This window comes from Sorex fumeus, unplaced genomic scaffold (assembly GCF_029834395.1).
Source record: "Sorex fumeus unplaced genomic scaffold, SorFum_2.1 ptg000063l, whole genome shotgun sequence".
Lineage (NCBI taxonomy): Eukaryota > Metazoa > Chordata > Mammalia > Eulipotyphla > Soricidae > Sorex > Sorex fumeus.
Genome location: NW_026606120.1, coordinates 18,838,073 through 18,855,963, shown reverse-complemented (window position 1 = coordinate 18,855,963; position 17,891 = coordinate 18,838,073). Strand labels below are relative to the sequence as shown.

The 17,891-nt window shown below is 43.0% G+C and overlaps 1 protein-coding gene across 3 annotated transcripts in view; it reads left to right on the top strand.

Annotated features, from left to right (window-relative positions):
- SHC3 (SHC adaptor protein 3) overlaps positions 1-12,944 on the top strand; it is a 176,927-nt gene extending 163,983 nt beyond the window's left edge. For all 3 annotated transcript variants that reach the window (XM_056126739.1, XM_056126741.1, XM_056126740.1), the window contains one exon: positions 12,703-12,944. In XM_056126739.1, coding sequence (XP_055982714.1) covers positions 12,703-12,831 — 129 coding nt within the window. In that variant the 3' untranslated portion in view covers positions 12,832-12,944. The remainder of the gene's footprint in view (positions 1-12,702) is intronic.
- Positions 12,945-17,891: the final 4,947 nt, after the last annotated feature.

The following is a 17,891-nucleotide window of genomic DNA, read 5'->3' as shown; positions in this document are numbered from 1 at the left end:
AGTCTTACTACACACTGTTATTTAAGCAACATTGATTTGGGGGAGAAATTTGCACTACTTTTGAGAAGATTTCTAATCATACCTACAAGTTTATAATCAGAGCTAATAACTGGGGGCTTTTGTTGGAGCTGACAGTAGTTTTAATTGATCACATAGAAGACTGCTTTGGCTTAAAAAGAAAATGGAAATGAGAGACTTCATTAAAAATGCAATGTTGCTTCCTGGCTGTGAGGACGCCGAAATAGATGATGAACACGTTCTCTTCAATATTTATTCTTTGGCTTTTCATGATAATTGATTGGTCCCTGACTATAAAGGGGGGAAACTTGGCAGAACAGATTACTCAGAGAAAGTAGGATGCAAAACTGTCTACATCTAAATATACTCAGACAATCTCAACCTGGACACCTTCCCTCCATCACTATTCATACAAGGTCTCCTGAGGTTACCTGACAAGGAATGACAGGAGGAGCATGAGTTTATTGGAGTGTGGCAGAGGGGGGTTGTGGTTGAAGGCCCTGATCCCAGAGTAGCAGCTAGAGACTAGTCTGTAGTAATGGCCTTAAAGAAGACACTGTTCTTTCTTCTTTATAGCTTCTATGGAATCATTTCATTAGTCTTCTTGAATCTAAAGTAACTCCCTGAGTCATTTCCCACTGATTCATGATGGGCTGATGCTGTGAAGTGTGCTCTGTGGGTTTGTGGTCTGGACTATAGCTTTGGGTGACAGCACATTGGAGAACCCCATCTGGCGTAAAATCACAGACCCTCAGCAGCCATCTAGCTGACACACTGTTTAGGTGTTTATTTCATTCTGATACTAATGAAGGAAACAAAAATGTTCCCTAGTGTAGTAAAGAAAAACGGCTTAAAGCAGCAGCAATAAATCGTCACTCAAGCCACACCTGTGGCTGCGTGTGGGGTCTCCTTACCCTGTCTGATGCTAGTGGAGGCAATTCAGGGATCCAGGACCCCCTATCTCCTAGATCTGCCTGTCAACAAAGGGGGATCCAAGGAGAAGCAAGGATTGAGAAGACAGGTTGGCTCTCAGTGACCTTGCCGGGAAAGAGGGCAGCCCTCTGAGGCCATGAGTCCAGACAGTGCTTCGGGGAAGTGAGAAGCATCAGGTATCCTGGGGGCTGGAGAGCAGCAACAGCAGCATCTGTAAGATGTTATCACCATGGCTTCGAGAAAGGGAACAATAGAGTATTACTGAAAGGTTTTTCATGAAAATGCGGTTCCCACCCCTTCTTGTCTCGTTTCTAGTTCTTTATTTTTTAATTTAAAAAAAAAATGTAGGGCTGGAGTAATAGCACAGTGGCTAGGGTGTTTGCCTTGCATGCGCTGACCCGAGTTCGATTCCCAGCATCCCATATGGTCCCCCAAGTACTGCCAGGAGTAATTCCTGAGTGCAGAGCCAGGAGTAACCCCTGAGCAACGCCGGGTGTGACCCCCCTCCAAAAAAAAAAAACAAAAATCATGTAGGAGTACTGTTATTTGTCCAGTCATTGATAAGGCTGACTGAGTTGGACAAGTCGGACCTACTTCTAGGGCAACCAACTGTCTTGTCTTAAGACTTCTCTGCCAGTTCTTACGTTGCTGGCCAGAGGTTTTCCATTCTGTTATTCTTGCTTGATGTTCCCCCAAACGGAAGTTCCAGCTCATCTTTTGCCACTTCTGTCCATTTTTGACAGTTGCTTTTCTTTGACAGTGGTTATATTCTGTGTCTTTAGATAAATGGAAGCTCTTGCTCCTTCGTTGCTAGGGTGCCCTGGTCTCCTTCCCTGCCTGCAGGAGGGGACAGGCCTGGTGGACCTTTCTCTTCTTTTCGCTTATCTTTCTCCATTTATATTCTATCAATCAATTAATGAACTGATCAATTAATTACGCATTTAGCGGTGCTGGCATTGAACCCAAGGTATCAGACAGGCAGATCACATGCTCCATCAATCATCTCCAGTGCCTGTCACTGCTATTTCTAATTCACAGAAGTTGAGGGAAAGGTATAATGAACCTCCATGTACCCATTATTGGCTGTAAACTTACCATTGTTGTTCTCATGTTGATTTACTAGCACCACACACCATCATTTTAAAATTTGTTTGTGTTTTATGGGTCCTCCCTGATAAAACCATCAGGCTACTTGAGTCCTTTGAAATTCCGTATGAATTTTCGGATAGAAATTTCCATTTGGGATGTCATTTCCATGACAGAAGTATTGTCGGGATTTTGATAAAGATTACATTTGAACGTGTAAATTGCTTTGATTTGCATTAATTCAATTTTTCAATTTGTGGACAAGGGATACATTTTAATGTAATTATATTAACAATATAATAATATAATAGGGCTGGAGCGATAGCACAGCGGTAGGGCGTTTGCCTTGCACGCAGTCAGCATGGCCGACCCGAGTTCAATTCCTCCGCCCCTCTCGGAGAGCCTGGCAAGCTACCGAGAGTATCTCGCCCGCACGGCAGAGCCTGGCAAGCTCCCCGTGACGTATTCGGTATGCCAAACACAGTAACAACAAATATTAACAATAATTCCTTGATATTTCTAGGTTTCATTTCCAAGTTTTTTGCCTCCTTGGTAAAATTAACACCTAAATTTTTTGTTATTGTATTCAGAGCAAGTGCAAATGAAATTATGCTTTTATTTTTAATTTTAATTTTAATTTTTATTTTCAGATTGCTCTTCGTCAGTGTATAAAAACGCAACTGATTTGTATCCTGCTACTTTGCTGAGTTGCAACTTTTTAATAGAATAATTAGAATTTTCTGTATACCAAACCATTATTTGGAAACAGAAATATCTTTATTATTTCCTTTCCAATTTGAATGCTTTTTGTTTCTTGTTCTTGCTTAATTTCTCTGGCTTACCCTTTGAGTACTATGTTGAGTAGAAGGTGAATGCAAACACCTTCCATCTGAGGTCTTTCTTCTTTGGTAATGCAAACTGCTTAAAACTATAAAATTTCCTCTCAGCACAGTTATTACTGTATGCCATGAGTTTCGTTATTTTATGTTTTAATTTTTATTCATCTAGAAATATTCTATACTTTTCCTTGATCCATTAGTTGAGTGAGTTCAACAAATTTGTGATACTTACATTTTTCCTTCTTATTGATATATAACTTATTCTTTTGTTAAAGAAGATACTTTCTATAGAAATATTTACCGTTGAAAATCTATTGGAACTGAATTTATCTAATGGCTTCATTAGATGTGGTTTAGATGTCCCTGAGCACTGGAGACAATCATGCACATTGCTGTTGGCCAAGTGTATGTCATGAGATTACCTTGTCCATATCCAGGTCCTCTCCATCTCAGAACTTTTCTGTTTGCTTTTTAATTTTGTTTTTCAGGGTAATGACCCACAGTGCTTTAGGGCTCCTTACAGCTATGTACTTAGGGAACTTCCCTAGTAGTGTTCAGGGACCTTGTGGTTCTGGGAATTAAATCCCAGTCCCCTGAAAAGCATGTGCTCAGCTGTTGAACTCTCTGCCCCCTGTTTCCCTTTTATGTTTCTTACTTGTTCTTTGATCTTCTTTTTGTCTGGCTAATATCCACTCATTCTCAAGAATTCATCTTATGTTCTTGGGCTAGAGAGATAGGACATCGGGTAAGGTGCTTGCCTTGCACGTGGCCATCTCTGGTTTGATCCCTGGCATCCCATATGGTCTCCTGAGCCCACCAGGAGTCATCCCAGAACCAGGAGTAAGCCCTAAACACAATTGGGTGTGGTTACTAGTTTACTCTTGGCTCTGTGTTTAGGGATCACTCTCAGAGAGCTAGGGGAACATGTGGCTCTGGGGATCAAACCTAGGTCAGCCAACAGGTGAGGGAAGTACCGTACTCCTATACTCTCTCCAGTTTCATCTTCTGTTTGGGTTGTGTAATGTCTTAATTTCCTTCTTATTTCCTTTTGTACATAACCTCTAGGTATATGTATCTCACATTATCAACCCTCAAAAACAAACCAACCCCCAAATATATATCTCACATTATCATTTCACCAAGGTTTTTTTTTCTTCCAGGACTAGTTTAAAAATTTTTTTTAAATCACCTTTTTTTTATACACTCTCATTTTTTACACTCTCCTCATTCCCAACGGGTTTTGACTTCATCTCTCTTATCACCAATAAAATGGATTCTCCACCCATCCCAAGTTGCTTTACTGAAGTTCTCTACTCTCTTGCTTATCATTAATGAGAGTATTGAAGTCTCCAAGTTGGTACAACTTTTCTTCCTTTAATTCAATCCTTTAATTTACTTTATGAATTTAGATATGTTATTAGGTGTGTACATGTTTATAATTGTCATATCTTTTTAATGTATTAAAACCTTTCATTAATACATAATGTTTTTCCTCTAATAACTTCTTATTTAGTCATGGCCATCAGGTTTGTTATTAATTATGCTTCCCTCACTGTCTTTTAATTACTATTTACATAGAATATTTTATTTCATTTATTCATGTTCAACTTGTGTCATTAGATTTAATATAAGTAGTTCATAGATACCATATAGTTGAATCATTTAAAAATTTTTTAAAAATCCATTCTGCAAACCTTTGACTTCTGATTGTATGGTTTATTCCATCTGAATTGAAAATGAATTACTGATAAGGATTTAGTTCTATTATTTTTTAAAAATTTTTATTAATGAGACATCATGAGGTACAGTTGTAGACTTACAAATTTTAGTGCTTGGGTTTCAATTATACAATGATCAAATACCCATCCCTCCACCAGTGCACATTTCCCACCACCACGGATCCCAGAATCCCTCCCACCCCCCATTCCCCCATCCCACCCTGCCTCTGTGGCAGAGCATTCCTTTTGTTCTCTCTCTCTTATTGGGTGTTGTGGTTTGCAAAAGAGGCAATGGGTGACAATCATGTTTGGTCTATAGTCTACTTTCAGCATGCTTCTCTCATTCTGGGAGGATCCTCCCAACATCATTTATTTGGTGTTCCCTTCTCTATCTGAACTCCCTTTTCCCCTAGCATGTGTGGCTGGGCCTCCAAGCCATGGAGTAAAATTCCTGGTACTAATCTCGGCGATTCTTGGGTGTTAGTCTCCTATTTTGTTACTTTATGTTCCCCAGATGAATGCAATCTTTCTATGTCTATCCCTTTCTTTCTGAGTCATTTCACTTAACATGATACTTTCCGTGTAGTACCACTTGTATGTAAATTTCATGACTTCGTCTTTTCTAACAGCTACATAGTACTCCATTGTGTAAATGTACCTAATAGAAAAAAAATCTCTTAGCTTTTGTTTATCTGAGTATGTCTTAATCTCTCCTTCATTTGCTTGAGGGCCATTTCTGGCAGTGCTCAGGAGGTCTGTGGTACCAGAGTACTATGTTCTTTAACCAGTCATCTGTTCTCAGGCACTCAGGTTTTTTCCAGATTCTGGCTATTGTAAAGAGTGCTGCAATGTAGTTCTATTATTTTGCTCTTTTTTCATATACCTTAAATTTCCTTAGTCTTTCATTCTTGCATTGCTATCTACTGTTTTTTGTTTGATTTGGTGGGCCATATTTGGTGACTTCAGGGCTTACTCCTGGCTCTGTGTTTAGGGATCACTCTCAGAGGGCTAGGGGAACATGTGGTTCTGGGGATCGAACCTAGGTCAGCCAACAGGTAAGGGAAGTACCGTACTCCCATACTGTCTCCAGTTCTATCTTCTGTTTTTAATCTATTTGTTTAGGTTGTGTAATGTCTTAATTTCCTTCTTATTTCCTTTTGTACATAATCTCCAGTTATTTTCTTTGCAATTTTTATGGGACTTGCATTTAATATTCCAGCATTTAAAACTCCAGTTGAATTTATGTTAACTTCAGTAACATTAAAAAAAATTCTGCTCCTTATAGCTCCATCCTTACCCCTTTCAGTTGTTGATATCACACTATATTTTTGTACTGTGCTTATTCAAACCCATAAATAAACAGTTTTTCATGCATTTGTGTATTAAATCGTAGAAAACTGTAGTTTTAAACCAAAGTTTCAATTATGCTAACTTTAGTAATAATTGCACATGCATTTACATTTTACATGATCTTAATTTCTTTATATGGCTTCAAGTTTGTGTCTGGTGCCCTTTCATTGAAACCTATAGGCTTCCTTTAATATTTCTTATTGGACAGGAGTAATAGAAAAAAATCTCTTAGCTTTTGTTTATCTGAGTATGTCTTAATCTCTCCTTCATTTGCTTGAGGGCCATTTCTGGCAGTGCTCAGGAGGTCTGTGGTACCAGGGATCAAACTTGTGACTCCCACATACAACCTACTGAACCTATGTCTGGTGCTAGTAGATATTTTTAAGAAATACTTTCTGTCGATTATTTTTTTCCTTTGTATGGGACAGAGTTTCTATTTGTCTACCTTATGGAATTTAGTTACTATATGAACATTCAAGAGTCAGAGAGATAGTGTAGGTGACAGAGGTGCATGTGTTGCATGTACAAGGCCATGACTCAAATCTCTGACACTGCATTATCCCTGAACACCCTGGATATAGCTCTGGGGTCTCCCCACCCCACACTGCTGAGCCCAACTGGACAAGATTCTGTACCCCTAGAAGTGAATCAACCAGCCTCGTTGGTTGATAGTTGCCGGCCATAAATCTGGTTACCCAAATACTATTTGAAAGGCTCTCTCTAAATGGAATATTTGGATCTAATGGTTCAAATCAGATTCCCTGCAGTTTGGTTTTCTCTTTTTTCTTTTGGTTTTGGCTTAAATTGCTGTGGTCTGTCATTGTGTGAAGGAGCAGTCTGATGTGTAAACTTAAGGTCCTAGTTTTGTAGTTTTGGGGGAGAGGTTTAAGTTTCTGGGATTTTATTTTTTTTTAATAATTTATTTCTTTATTGAATCACTGTGGGAAAAGTTACAGAGCTTTCGGGTTTAGGCCTCAGTCATGTAAATATCAAACACATTTCCCTTTACCAATACTTATTTTTAACCCCAAACCCCAATAGAATCCCACCTCCCAGCCCTCCCAATTCCTGTGAGGCAAATGAGTTCTAGTTAATACTCTATCTACTTTGACTAGATACATTGTTTCGATAGAAGATGCACAATTATTGTTTAGAGTTTACGACCCCCCCCCCCACCATCAGACATGCTGAAACAGCGTTGTGAAATGATTTGCTTTCTACAACTGGGTTTAAGAATAAAATGATGTCGCGGCCGCACGGTTTTGGATTTCTGCTATTTTACTTATTAACCCTGGAAGTATTTCTATTAAAAATTAGATAGTTAAGAGATTGGTTTCTGTGCTCTGGAGTCGTGGCCGTGCTGGAGAGCCGCTCGTGGGGGGCAGCTGGTGACCTCGGTCGGGCGTGAAGGACGGCCCAGAACGCCCCCCTTCCCATGAGGTCCCTGCCGCCCCCACCCCCGGCTCAAACCTGCTGTCCACAAGGCTCCCGTGAAGCCGCCATCTTTCTTTCCAGAGAGCTAAGTTTCTGGGATTTTAAACTCAAAATATGCCCTCTGATTTTGTTCTTTTTAAAGATTGAATTGGGTATTCAGGACCGCTAAAATTTTTGTCTAAATTTTAGAACCATCTTGTCAATTTCTACAAGAATTGAAATATGTTTTTAGTCACTGTGTTAAGTGTGCAGAAAATTTGGGGGAGGAGAGTATTAATATTTCAAAAAAATTTTCTTCTGATCTAGAAACATGGCATTGGGACTGGAGCGATAGCACAGCGGGTAGGGCATTTGCCTTGCACGCGGCCGACCTGGGTTCAATTCCCAGCATCCCATATGGTCCCCCGAGCAACGCCAGGAGTAATTCCTAAATGAAAAGCCAGGAGTAACCCCTGTGCATCGCCGGGTGTGATCCAAAAAGAAAAAAATGAAACATGGCATTATTATCACTTAAAACGTTTTATTTATATACATGTTGTATATATCTCAGACCTGGGGCTCAGATCTCCAAGCCTGCTCAGTTTGGGACTGGGCCTCCTCCACTCAGATCCCTCATCTTCTGGTAGCTAGACAGTTACACCTACCAACTGCCATGTAACCCCATCAATGAATGGCCAAGGTCCAGAGACTATAAAACCAAACTCCCGGAAGTGTGCGGTCACATTTGCAGCCGCGTGACCTCTTATTCTCTAGTTCTCACTCTCAGATAACCTGGCAGGCAGCTGAGAGTATCCTGCCTGCATGTATGCCTGACTGGGAACACCAGTAAAGGTGATGAGAGGCTGCCCCCAAAAGCCTCCATCCCTCTTGAAGAGTCTGGCAAGCTACTGAGAATATCCCGCCTACACGGCAGAGCCTGGCAAGCTACCCGTGGTGTACTCGATATGCCAAAAACAGTAACAATGATGGTTCTCATTCCACTGACCCTGAAAGAACCCCCCCAATATGCCATCAGGCTACACTAGCACGTGACAGGGACAAATGGAGACATTACTGGCGCCCACTCGAGCAAATCAATGAACAACAGGGTGATAGTGATAGTGACTTATAGTTGTTTTATTTTTCATATATCTTGCTATTTTGAATGTGTACATATCTATTTGTCTTTTGATATTATTATTATGAGTTGTTTAAAGTTATTTGTTTTCCAAATTATTTTCTGGCGGTGAGATATCTATTTCTTTTATTATGATTTTTCTCTTCATAGTTTTTTGTTTTGTTTGTTTGTACAGCCAGCAGTGCTCAGGGCTTACTCTTGTCTTTGCACTCAGGAATCACTCCTGGTAGAGCTAAGGCAACTCTAGACAGTGTCAGGGATGGAATCTGGGTCAGCAACATGCAAAGCAAGTGTCTTATTCACTGCACTATCTCTCTGGCCCTGTGCTGGCATTCTTAATATACCCTCTAATATTTAAGAACAAGAAGCAGAATTGATTTTCCTGGGGTGGGTCTCTGCTATAATATAAGTAAGTTCCTTGTTTTGGTCTTCCTTGGCATTGGAATACAGACAGGTGTGTGTGTGTGTGTGTGTGTGTGTGTGTGTGTGTGTGTGTGTATGTGTTGAAGGTGAGATGGGAGAGAATAGAGGCACTCATTAAAGGGAGTCGTGCAAAGGCATAAAACTGTGGGTTGGAAGGGATAAGGAGAGGCTGAGAGTCAGGCTGGGCGTCTCCCAGGCCCTCTCCTCTTAGGTCATCCTCCTACTGCTTCAGTTCTTGCCAGACACCCTATTTAATTCCCTTGGATAAACATTCTCTGGAATCTTCCTTGGAGGCAAGTTTGGCTGTGAGAAAGGCCAAGGGAAGGGACGGACACAAGGCTCAGTTACTTTGGCGACTTTGGGGAAGCCTGACTCTTCTCTCACTGTTGTTCCGTTGTTCCTCCCAGCCCAGTGTCTGCCCCCGCCCTTCCCAGCACTTTCTAGGCTGCCCCTTGTCACTCTGGTTTCTCCACATCTTCACCGTTTCTTCTAGGCCAGCACGCGGCAAGGTCACAATGTGCTCAAGGTGCTTGTGCCCCTCCTTCCCATTTTGTGTTTGGTTTTAATCCCAGTATGTCATTCCACAAGGATGGAGACAGGATAGGACTGAGTCTCACATTCTAAATTATAATTCCTTTACTCATGTCTTTTTCCTAAAAATAGAAGCATTTAATGATATAAAACATCATCTGTTCACCCAACTCTGTATTTAACCATTTTGAATCCAGGATTCCACTCAAATGTTGAGACCAAATTTGAAATGAAAGACTTCAAAGTTAAACAGACTGAAAGAAAGAAATCACTATAGGTGCATTTTATAGAGCCTCCCTGAGTAAAAGAAAACAATTTCCCCTTCTCTTTTCTGGAACCAGGCCAGGTGAAAAGCTAGCCCTGCCCAGAGAACATGCCCACAGCTGTTCTGTGGTTCCCTGGCATGACTTTGAAGAACCCTGATTGGCAACATTAACATTTTGGTGGGCTGGAGCGATAGCACAGTGGTAGGGCGTTTGCCTTGCACGCAGCCAACATGGCCGACCTGAGTTCGATTCCTCCACCCCTCTCGGAGAGCCCAGCAAGCTACCGAGAGTATCTCGCCCGCATGGCAGAGCCTGGCAAGCTCCCCGTGACGTATTTGATATGACAGACACAGTAACAACAAAGTCTCCAATGGAGACGTTACTGGGCCCGCTCGAGCAAATCGATGAACAACGGGAGGGCCTTTACCTTTACCTTTTAACATTTTGGTAACCATGCTCAACCTCTTCTGTTCTGTAACCAGAAACAATTTTCCGGCTCTTGGAAAAACTTGCGGGGTGACCAGGGGCCTCCTTCCTTGATGGAAGTGAGAAGGGAAGGAAAGTTAGAGTCAGGAAGCATGGGGTGGGGCAAGGAGTCTAGTCTTCGCCTCAGTGTGCTATAGGAGATCAGGTAAGCCACAGGCCAGGAGGAGGAAACCTATCAGGACCCTGGTTGTGGAGAGATTCAAGGTTGGCTCAGTTTCTGTGGAAAATGAATTCTTACCTGGGGTGGTATAGAAGCAGCTGGTGTACAGTCTAACTCTAGGCATTGCAATTGCAGGCCTGATTAAGGGGTTAAAGGGTCTGTCGCCCTGTTTAGGTTAACCTATATTCAGGCAAGACCTGTGGGGGGGTCTTGCTACTGGACCCAGTTATGACCAAGTCAGCAGATCACAGGCAGCCATGTGTGTGCAGCCTATGACCGTGGAACCGGAGCTTCATCAGAAGCCATCTCCATGGAATAACTCTGTCTGCTCCAGGGCAAGGCTGTGGAAGAGGCTAGTATAAACATTTCTTCATATGTTGAGTTTTCTCATTCATCACTGTCTTTAAATGGCCTTCCTACCTGCCTACAAGGCAACTCCATTTATACTTTTCCAGACAACTCATGTTACTGTGTCTACAGCAGACTATGTCTTGAGTGCATTGTCCCACCTAATCTTTCAGTTTCTTTCTATGGATCACTGAATCCCCAAAACTTAGCCCCCAAACCTCCTTTCATGATCCACATTCTACCACTGACCAGCTGACACAAGCTGACAATGTTTGATCTCTCCTCACCCTGTATTGTCAGTACTGACCCCACAGATCTCTAATTTACATGGTCAGTGTTTCTATCCAGCCGGAAGCATGCCCCTGAAGGGAGGCAGGACTCTGGAGCACAGCAGGGACCTCCTCTTCCACCTTGTTCCTAGGCTTTTGGGGGTTGGGTGATGGCTTTGTGTCATAGCTAAGATGTTGTGTAGACAATACCAGATCATGCAGAGGGAAATTCTCAGCGCTGCACTCCGCTTGCCAGAAGAGGGCGCAGAAAGCACACGGCGAGCTCCTGGAGTGTCACTGGAAACCCTGAACTGCACAGTTGTATTTCTCGGTGGGTCTGCATTCTTAAAGAGCCAGGTTTTGCAGAATGACAGTGTCTTCCTTGAGTTTGCATCCTGGGCCTGGTCCCTGCATCAGTTCTTTTGGGACTTTAGCAATAGGGTGCTTCTGGTGCTGATAACTTTAGGGCTGAATGCCGGATGCCTGATTTCCTCCTCTAGTGACTGAATTGATATTTTCTTGGTGGCTTCTTGAGTAATAATTTATGCAAGAGAGTCCTGAAGTCTCACAGAAGTAATCCATGGAACTAGCTATATTCTCCATTGATCGAATGATCAATGATCTGACTAAACTTTAAACCTAATGACTGATCAGTCGACCTGATCATGAAGTGTGTTTTCCTGTATCTTGTTGACATGCAGGATTACATGATTTGATTTTTTTAAATTGCTGAATGACCTTGCATACATGGAATAAATTCCACTTGAATAATTCTTTCTAGACATGAATATTTTTGATTTACTAAGATTTTGCTGAGGATTTTTGGTTATCTATGTTCATGATAAATAATGGTAGTTTCCTTTTCTTGTAATATCTTGGCTTTCAATATTAGGGTATTATAGAATGAGTCTCATAGAATGAGTATATATCTGCTTCTATTTTCTGAATGACACTGTGGAGAAATTGTCTGATTTCTTTTTTGCTTGTTTTTGGGGCCACACCTGTGTGCAGGGCTTACTCCTCACTCTGTGCTTCGGAAACTTTCCTAACAGTGCTCAGGGGACCATATGGGGGTGCTGGGGATTCAACCCAAGTTTGCCATATGCAACGCTGGTCTCTACCTGCTATACTAGCACTTTAGTCCACAATTTCTTCTCTAGATGTTAGTGAGCCCAGATGTATCTGCTGTTTCATTTGGAAGGCTTTATTAATTTTATTAATAATAAAAATGTCTTTAATAGAGATAGACTTATTCAGATGATCACTGTCAGCATTCCTCCATGAGTATCACAAAACCCATGTCCCTTCTTTCATTTTGATATGATTCATTTGTGTCCTCTTTTTCTCCACTCAGGTTGACTAGATGAGAGGAAACTAGAACCCCCAGGTGTGGTATAGAATGACTTAGCAGAGGTTTCTGGGACAGGAGCAGGAGAAAGGATGCTCGTTGGGATCAGTAAACTCACCATGGCTACCAGTTGCTTAAAGTGGGGATCACCTTGACTCAGATCCAGAAAGGTGGACAGATGACCTACCTAATCCAATGGCCACTGACCATCGCCAAGGGACTTCATAAACACAATTTATGAAACCAGAGGAAGCTTTCAGGCCCATGGGAAAGCTGCTTTTCCCCTAGGAAGTTTAGATGGTCAACTTACTCTAAACTGGGAATGTGATTATTTTTCCTATGCGCTGTGCTAAACTTTACTTCTTGCCGTCCCTAGATCCGGACAAAGGACAGAGTTTTTGACAGCATCAGTCATCTGATCAACCATCACCTGGAGAACACCCTGCCCATTGTCTCTGCTGGGAGTGAACTCTGCCTCCAGCAGCCTGTGGAGAGGAGGATCTGACTGCAGCCCGTCGTGATCTTGCAACTCTCGGCAGGAGTTCTCCAGTCTGCAGATAGAAGGGTGTGGGGCCAAGCAAATGAGACAGGGCCCACAGATTAGGTCTCTGTTGAACAATGCAGGCTTTTATACAGTGCAAGTTTCATAAACTTGTTCCAACTTTTCATGTGCATAACAAAGGTGTACATACCTATACATCCTGTATAAATGAACCCAGTATATTTATATTTTTTAAGACTACGAAAGATGTAAGACTAATGTTCTGTGCTGTATGTGTTCAATGGAAAAAACAGTTCAACTGTAGTTGTCGGGGATAAAAATTTCATTCGATAGACCCATTCCTCTGGGAAATTCCAAGAGGAAGGTGTTGTGGGCAATTTTATGGAGCAAGCATGGCACTAGAGTAGAGGTAGGCTGGAAGATGGTCCACAGACAAGGATTTGAAATAGAATATGGCAAGTGCTGCCCCCAAAGGTCTAGCTTTGCACATAGCCCTGGGGGGCACTGGTTTGGCAGCCACCCTTCGGTGGGACTTTTATATCTTCCTTTCCATATTCCTGGAGGCCATGTCACACCTGAGTGCATTGGTTTCCCAAACCAGGTGGTCTGTGCAGTTGCACTAAAAGTCTGTGTTGCTCCACTAGTTTTGGAACTTACTGAGTCAGAAGCACTGTTTACTCTGACCTTCACTGTCCAGGGGATGGAGGGACCTGATTTACTGCTACACGTGATGTAAAGAGCTTGATGATCAAGCTCTTGACTGGCAAGAGCTTTGCTTGTTTTAATTCATCTAATCACGGAATTTATGCCTGGGGAGGGCAGCTGAGTAAAATCTTGGGTTGATTTCAGGTAAAACTGCTCTCTTCAGAATCAGGGTAGAAGCATATGTGTTTTGGGGGGAAAACAGTAAATGTCTGTGCCCAAGTCTGGTTCTGGGGACATATATCCATAACTGGCTCTTTTTTTTCTGGGGTCAGAAACCAGACACAGTAGTTTTGGAAATCAAAAAGAAGGTTTTGCTCCTGGGCTAATTGGTAGGTAAAGTGACTCAATGTTGTCTCCTGATTTCTCTGTGAATGGGGATGTGCCCCACACAGCACTTGGTTTTGGCTCCATCCCTTTATATAAAACACTGATTTCCTGCTGGGTTATTTGGCGTTAGGAAATAAACTATGTTTATAACTTAAAAAAATTTATGAATTTCGATTGCCATGTGATTGACAGATGTTATCTTTTGAAAGGTAAGACTTATCATTTGTTGGTTATGCCACATGGGTCCTTGTCCCAGTGAAAACCTTGTAGCATGTGGCACCCCCTTGATCATTGCAATAGAAGTCACTCTGCACACACTTCGAATATCATAGTAATTGATGCTTCCAGATTGTGATGTTAAAGGGTAGATTTTAGAAAATTCCAAAGAGTGCTCATTTGCAAAGTCCTGATGCTAAGTGCGTTGTTTTCTGTAGGGTGTGCATGTGTATGTTCATTTGGCCAGGATAGGAAAATAGGGTAGATTTCATGGATGACGCTGGATCACAGTGGATCCACTGTGACCTATCTGTGTTTCTCTGGAGTTTTCGACCTTTGAAGGTCCATAGAATCCAAGATGGCTGTGTCTTCAATCTTCTAGAATGTTCTGAGATGGACTAGGACCCTGGAAACTGTCACTGATTTAGTCCTCCCTCTGTTATCTGGAACAGTTTTGATTTCAGGCACCTTGGAGATCGTCATCCAAAAGCAGAGGGGGCACATCGGGGGCTCAGTGGCTTTCCCCTTACAGCTTTGGGGGACATGGGAGGATGGGGGACATGGGAGGATCTTGCTCTGCTTCCTGGAGGACAGGAGTGGAAATGTGACCCCACTGTTCGGGAGTAATGCGCATACATGTGAGCTTGCACAGATTTCTTTCCTCTCGACCTTCTTGCAGGCTGATTGTGTGAGACCAACTCAATGGCCAGGGCAACTGCAAAAGGAAGAATGAGAGTGAGGTCGTGAGGGCCAGTGAGCCTGACACTTGATCTGATTTCTTTTCCTCTTGGGAAGTTAGGAAACATTCATCTGTGTAACTCTCTCCTGAGCTTTTGCCTAAGAATTGACTGAGAAAATTTAAATTTGGGAGGAGGGAGCAATATTAATTGATCAATTAATTGATGCATCGATATGAATTCAAAACATGTATTAAAATAAAGCTCAGACGATAAGATGGCTCATGATGGAGCAGCGCCAGAGGGGAGGAAGGTGGTGCTTCCTCCAACCCAGCAGGGCAGCTCTGAGCCAGGAAGGCAGTGATTTTAATCTCTTGTCCATCCCATTTGTTAGGTGTATTCAACCTCACATAGTCATTTCGTCTCTTCTTTCCAGGACCATGAGATGGTCCTCACTGTGAGCCTCCTTCACAACTGAGGCTCAGACAATGCCCTACCTTAAAGCAGCAAAGCCTGCAGGGCTGTTCTTAATCCCAGCGCCCCTGAGTGTCTTTGTCCAAATGGGGACCCTTTTCTCAGAGTTGCTAGGATTGCATTCCTACCCAGGAAGATCACCTGAGTGGCGCCCCACTCTACACATCACCTCTGCCTGGGCTGCACCCCATTCTAGGCTACACCCCCAGCCTTATTTGCGCCAGTACTGGGGAGCAGCACATTTCCAGGTGTGAATGCTGTGTACTGGGCCCCCGGGACCCCTGAAGTGCTGGGTGCCTGCTGGCCGCTAGGCCACCCCAGCTTCTGAGCCTACTGAGAGCAGCATGTAGGCCGAGTGGCCCTAGCATGGCCCTTCTTACAGTGGCCCAGGAGACCTCTTCCCACCTGCCCCCTATACAATACTGTTGGAATTAATGAGTCTTCCGGTGCCTGTATTATCTTCCGGAGAGCCTGTGGATCCCTATGGGGCTGCTCATTGCTGTCTAAGTCAGCTTTGATGCTTGAGGACTTCAGAGACCCCTGGACAACTCAGAGACAATCTGATAAACAGCTCATGCCAACAGCTCTCCTTCTAAATCTGAGGCACTATGTGAGAGGCCAAAGGCGAGGGTGCCAGACAACCTTGACATGGCTCACTTGAGCAAAGGTTTTCTGAAGGTTATCTGAGACTGTCGGGGTAGCTGGGGAAATGCCCAGCTCAGTCACTTAGCTAGTTTTCAGGGCATCACTCACCATTACTAAAGACAGAGGGACAGCCACATGGAGGAGGAAGGCCTGGTATACAAGGAAAGGTTGACAGGGATGGGAGGGGGGGAGTCAGCAGTACTTTGGACGAGTCCCCAAAGGTCAACATGCTGGGAACATAGCTCATCAGTGTCTCTGTGGAGTCTTCCCGGGGATCCTGAAGATGTCCTAGCTTCTAATATGTAGAGTTTCCTTCAGGAAGCATGGAATGCTGGCCAGCTCTTACTCCAAGATGCTTCAAAATGATTCCGGCTCTTATTTAGCTGCCTCTGTTGCCCTGTGAAAGCCTGTTAATGTGTCCTGACATGACAGGCCATCCTGGGTGTCGTCTGGTAGAACAGGGTCATGGGGGCCCTAGTTTATTGCTGTGTATCTCAGAGTCAGTGTCTGCATCTGTTTCCAGAGCTGAGCTTCCTTCGCCTGGAGATCGTGGGCCTGGAGATGTGTTCATGCTACTCCGTGACATACGTCCCAGAATCCAGGACATGAGTTTAACGGTGGAGGATTAATAGGCATTTATAACTCCATGCAATCATCGCTGACAGATAAAATGCCATGTCAGCCACACTTTATTTATAATGGGGTTTATACATATTTGCAAGTTTGCAAGCAACAAATGCAGTTTTATAACTGGCACATTTTCTAATAGAAAAATTGCAACTTTATACCTGGACTTGTGAATGTTAATTGCATCTGTGTACACACACACACTCACACACACACACACATACACACATTTGACCTGCACTGATAACACAGATACATGTCTGTCTGCCTGTGTTTATGCAAGCAGGCAACTGTGCAATTTACACCTCTAGACTCCTCTTTGGGTTTTGGTTTAACTAACAAGGACAGCTAGAATTTTGGCTTAGGGACAGACATGTCCTGACAACCACAGACACAGAGGAAAGTCCCAAATATTTTGAGATGTGGGGTCCTAGCACTGAGGGACCAGGAACAAGAACAAGAAGGCCATGGGACCGGGGATCACTGGGAGAAATGGCAAAGGGACAGGAATGGTTTCCTTCAGGCAGCAGGAGAAGCAAGGAAAGCAGAAATAAAGAAGGAAAAGGAATGGAAGGTAGACCAGAAATCCAGACTTACGTCCAGTGCTTACCCAGCAGCATGTAGCTCCGCTCAAAACCTCACATCAATTGAAGGCCAGTGAAGACAGAAAGGAAGGGCAACGTGGTTGAGGGGCCCAGCACAGAGTACTTGAGAAGTGAAAACCCTGTCTTCCAGGGGCAGCTGCATCTGCAGCAAGATGGTGGGCCTGGATGCAGACCCCTCCTGCTCTCATCTCGATATTAGTTCACATACAGGATGTGAGCTGACCTTGCCTCAGGGGGTTTCTGGGAGTACGAAGGCTCTGCAAAGCATGTAGCTGCAGTGTAGGAGTGCAGGGCCCAGAAGGGCAGCAAGGACCTCTCTGAGCATGCAATGTTCAACTTGGATGGGGCGGATGTGAGGCTGTTTTCACAGATACCCTAAATCACTGCAGCCCACAGGCCAAAAACACACAGGGCTCCTTCCTGAGGACTAGAAGAACCATTCTCATGGAAGAAAGTGCAGGAAATGAAATCTTATAAAAGCTTAAGTTTCTACTTTGCTGTTTACCTTGAAATACTATAGATAGAAAATATACGTAAGAGGCACTCTAGGTTCTGATTTTTTTTGTGGGATTTTATCCATACTCACGGGGGACGGTTTTACCACAACCAAAGTTTCTAACCACCAAATCAAGTGACAACTAACCAAGCAGAAATTAATGAGCAAATGCATCTTTAGCACTGAATTAACTTTTTGTAACAACTATGTGTCAGCTGCAAGTGGAATGTTCTCTGTTCATTTGACTTTTGAATATAACTTGTTCCTGAATAAATATTGTAAAATTAAGTA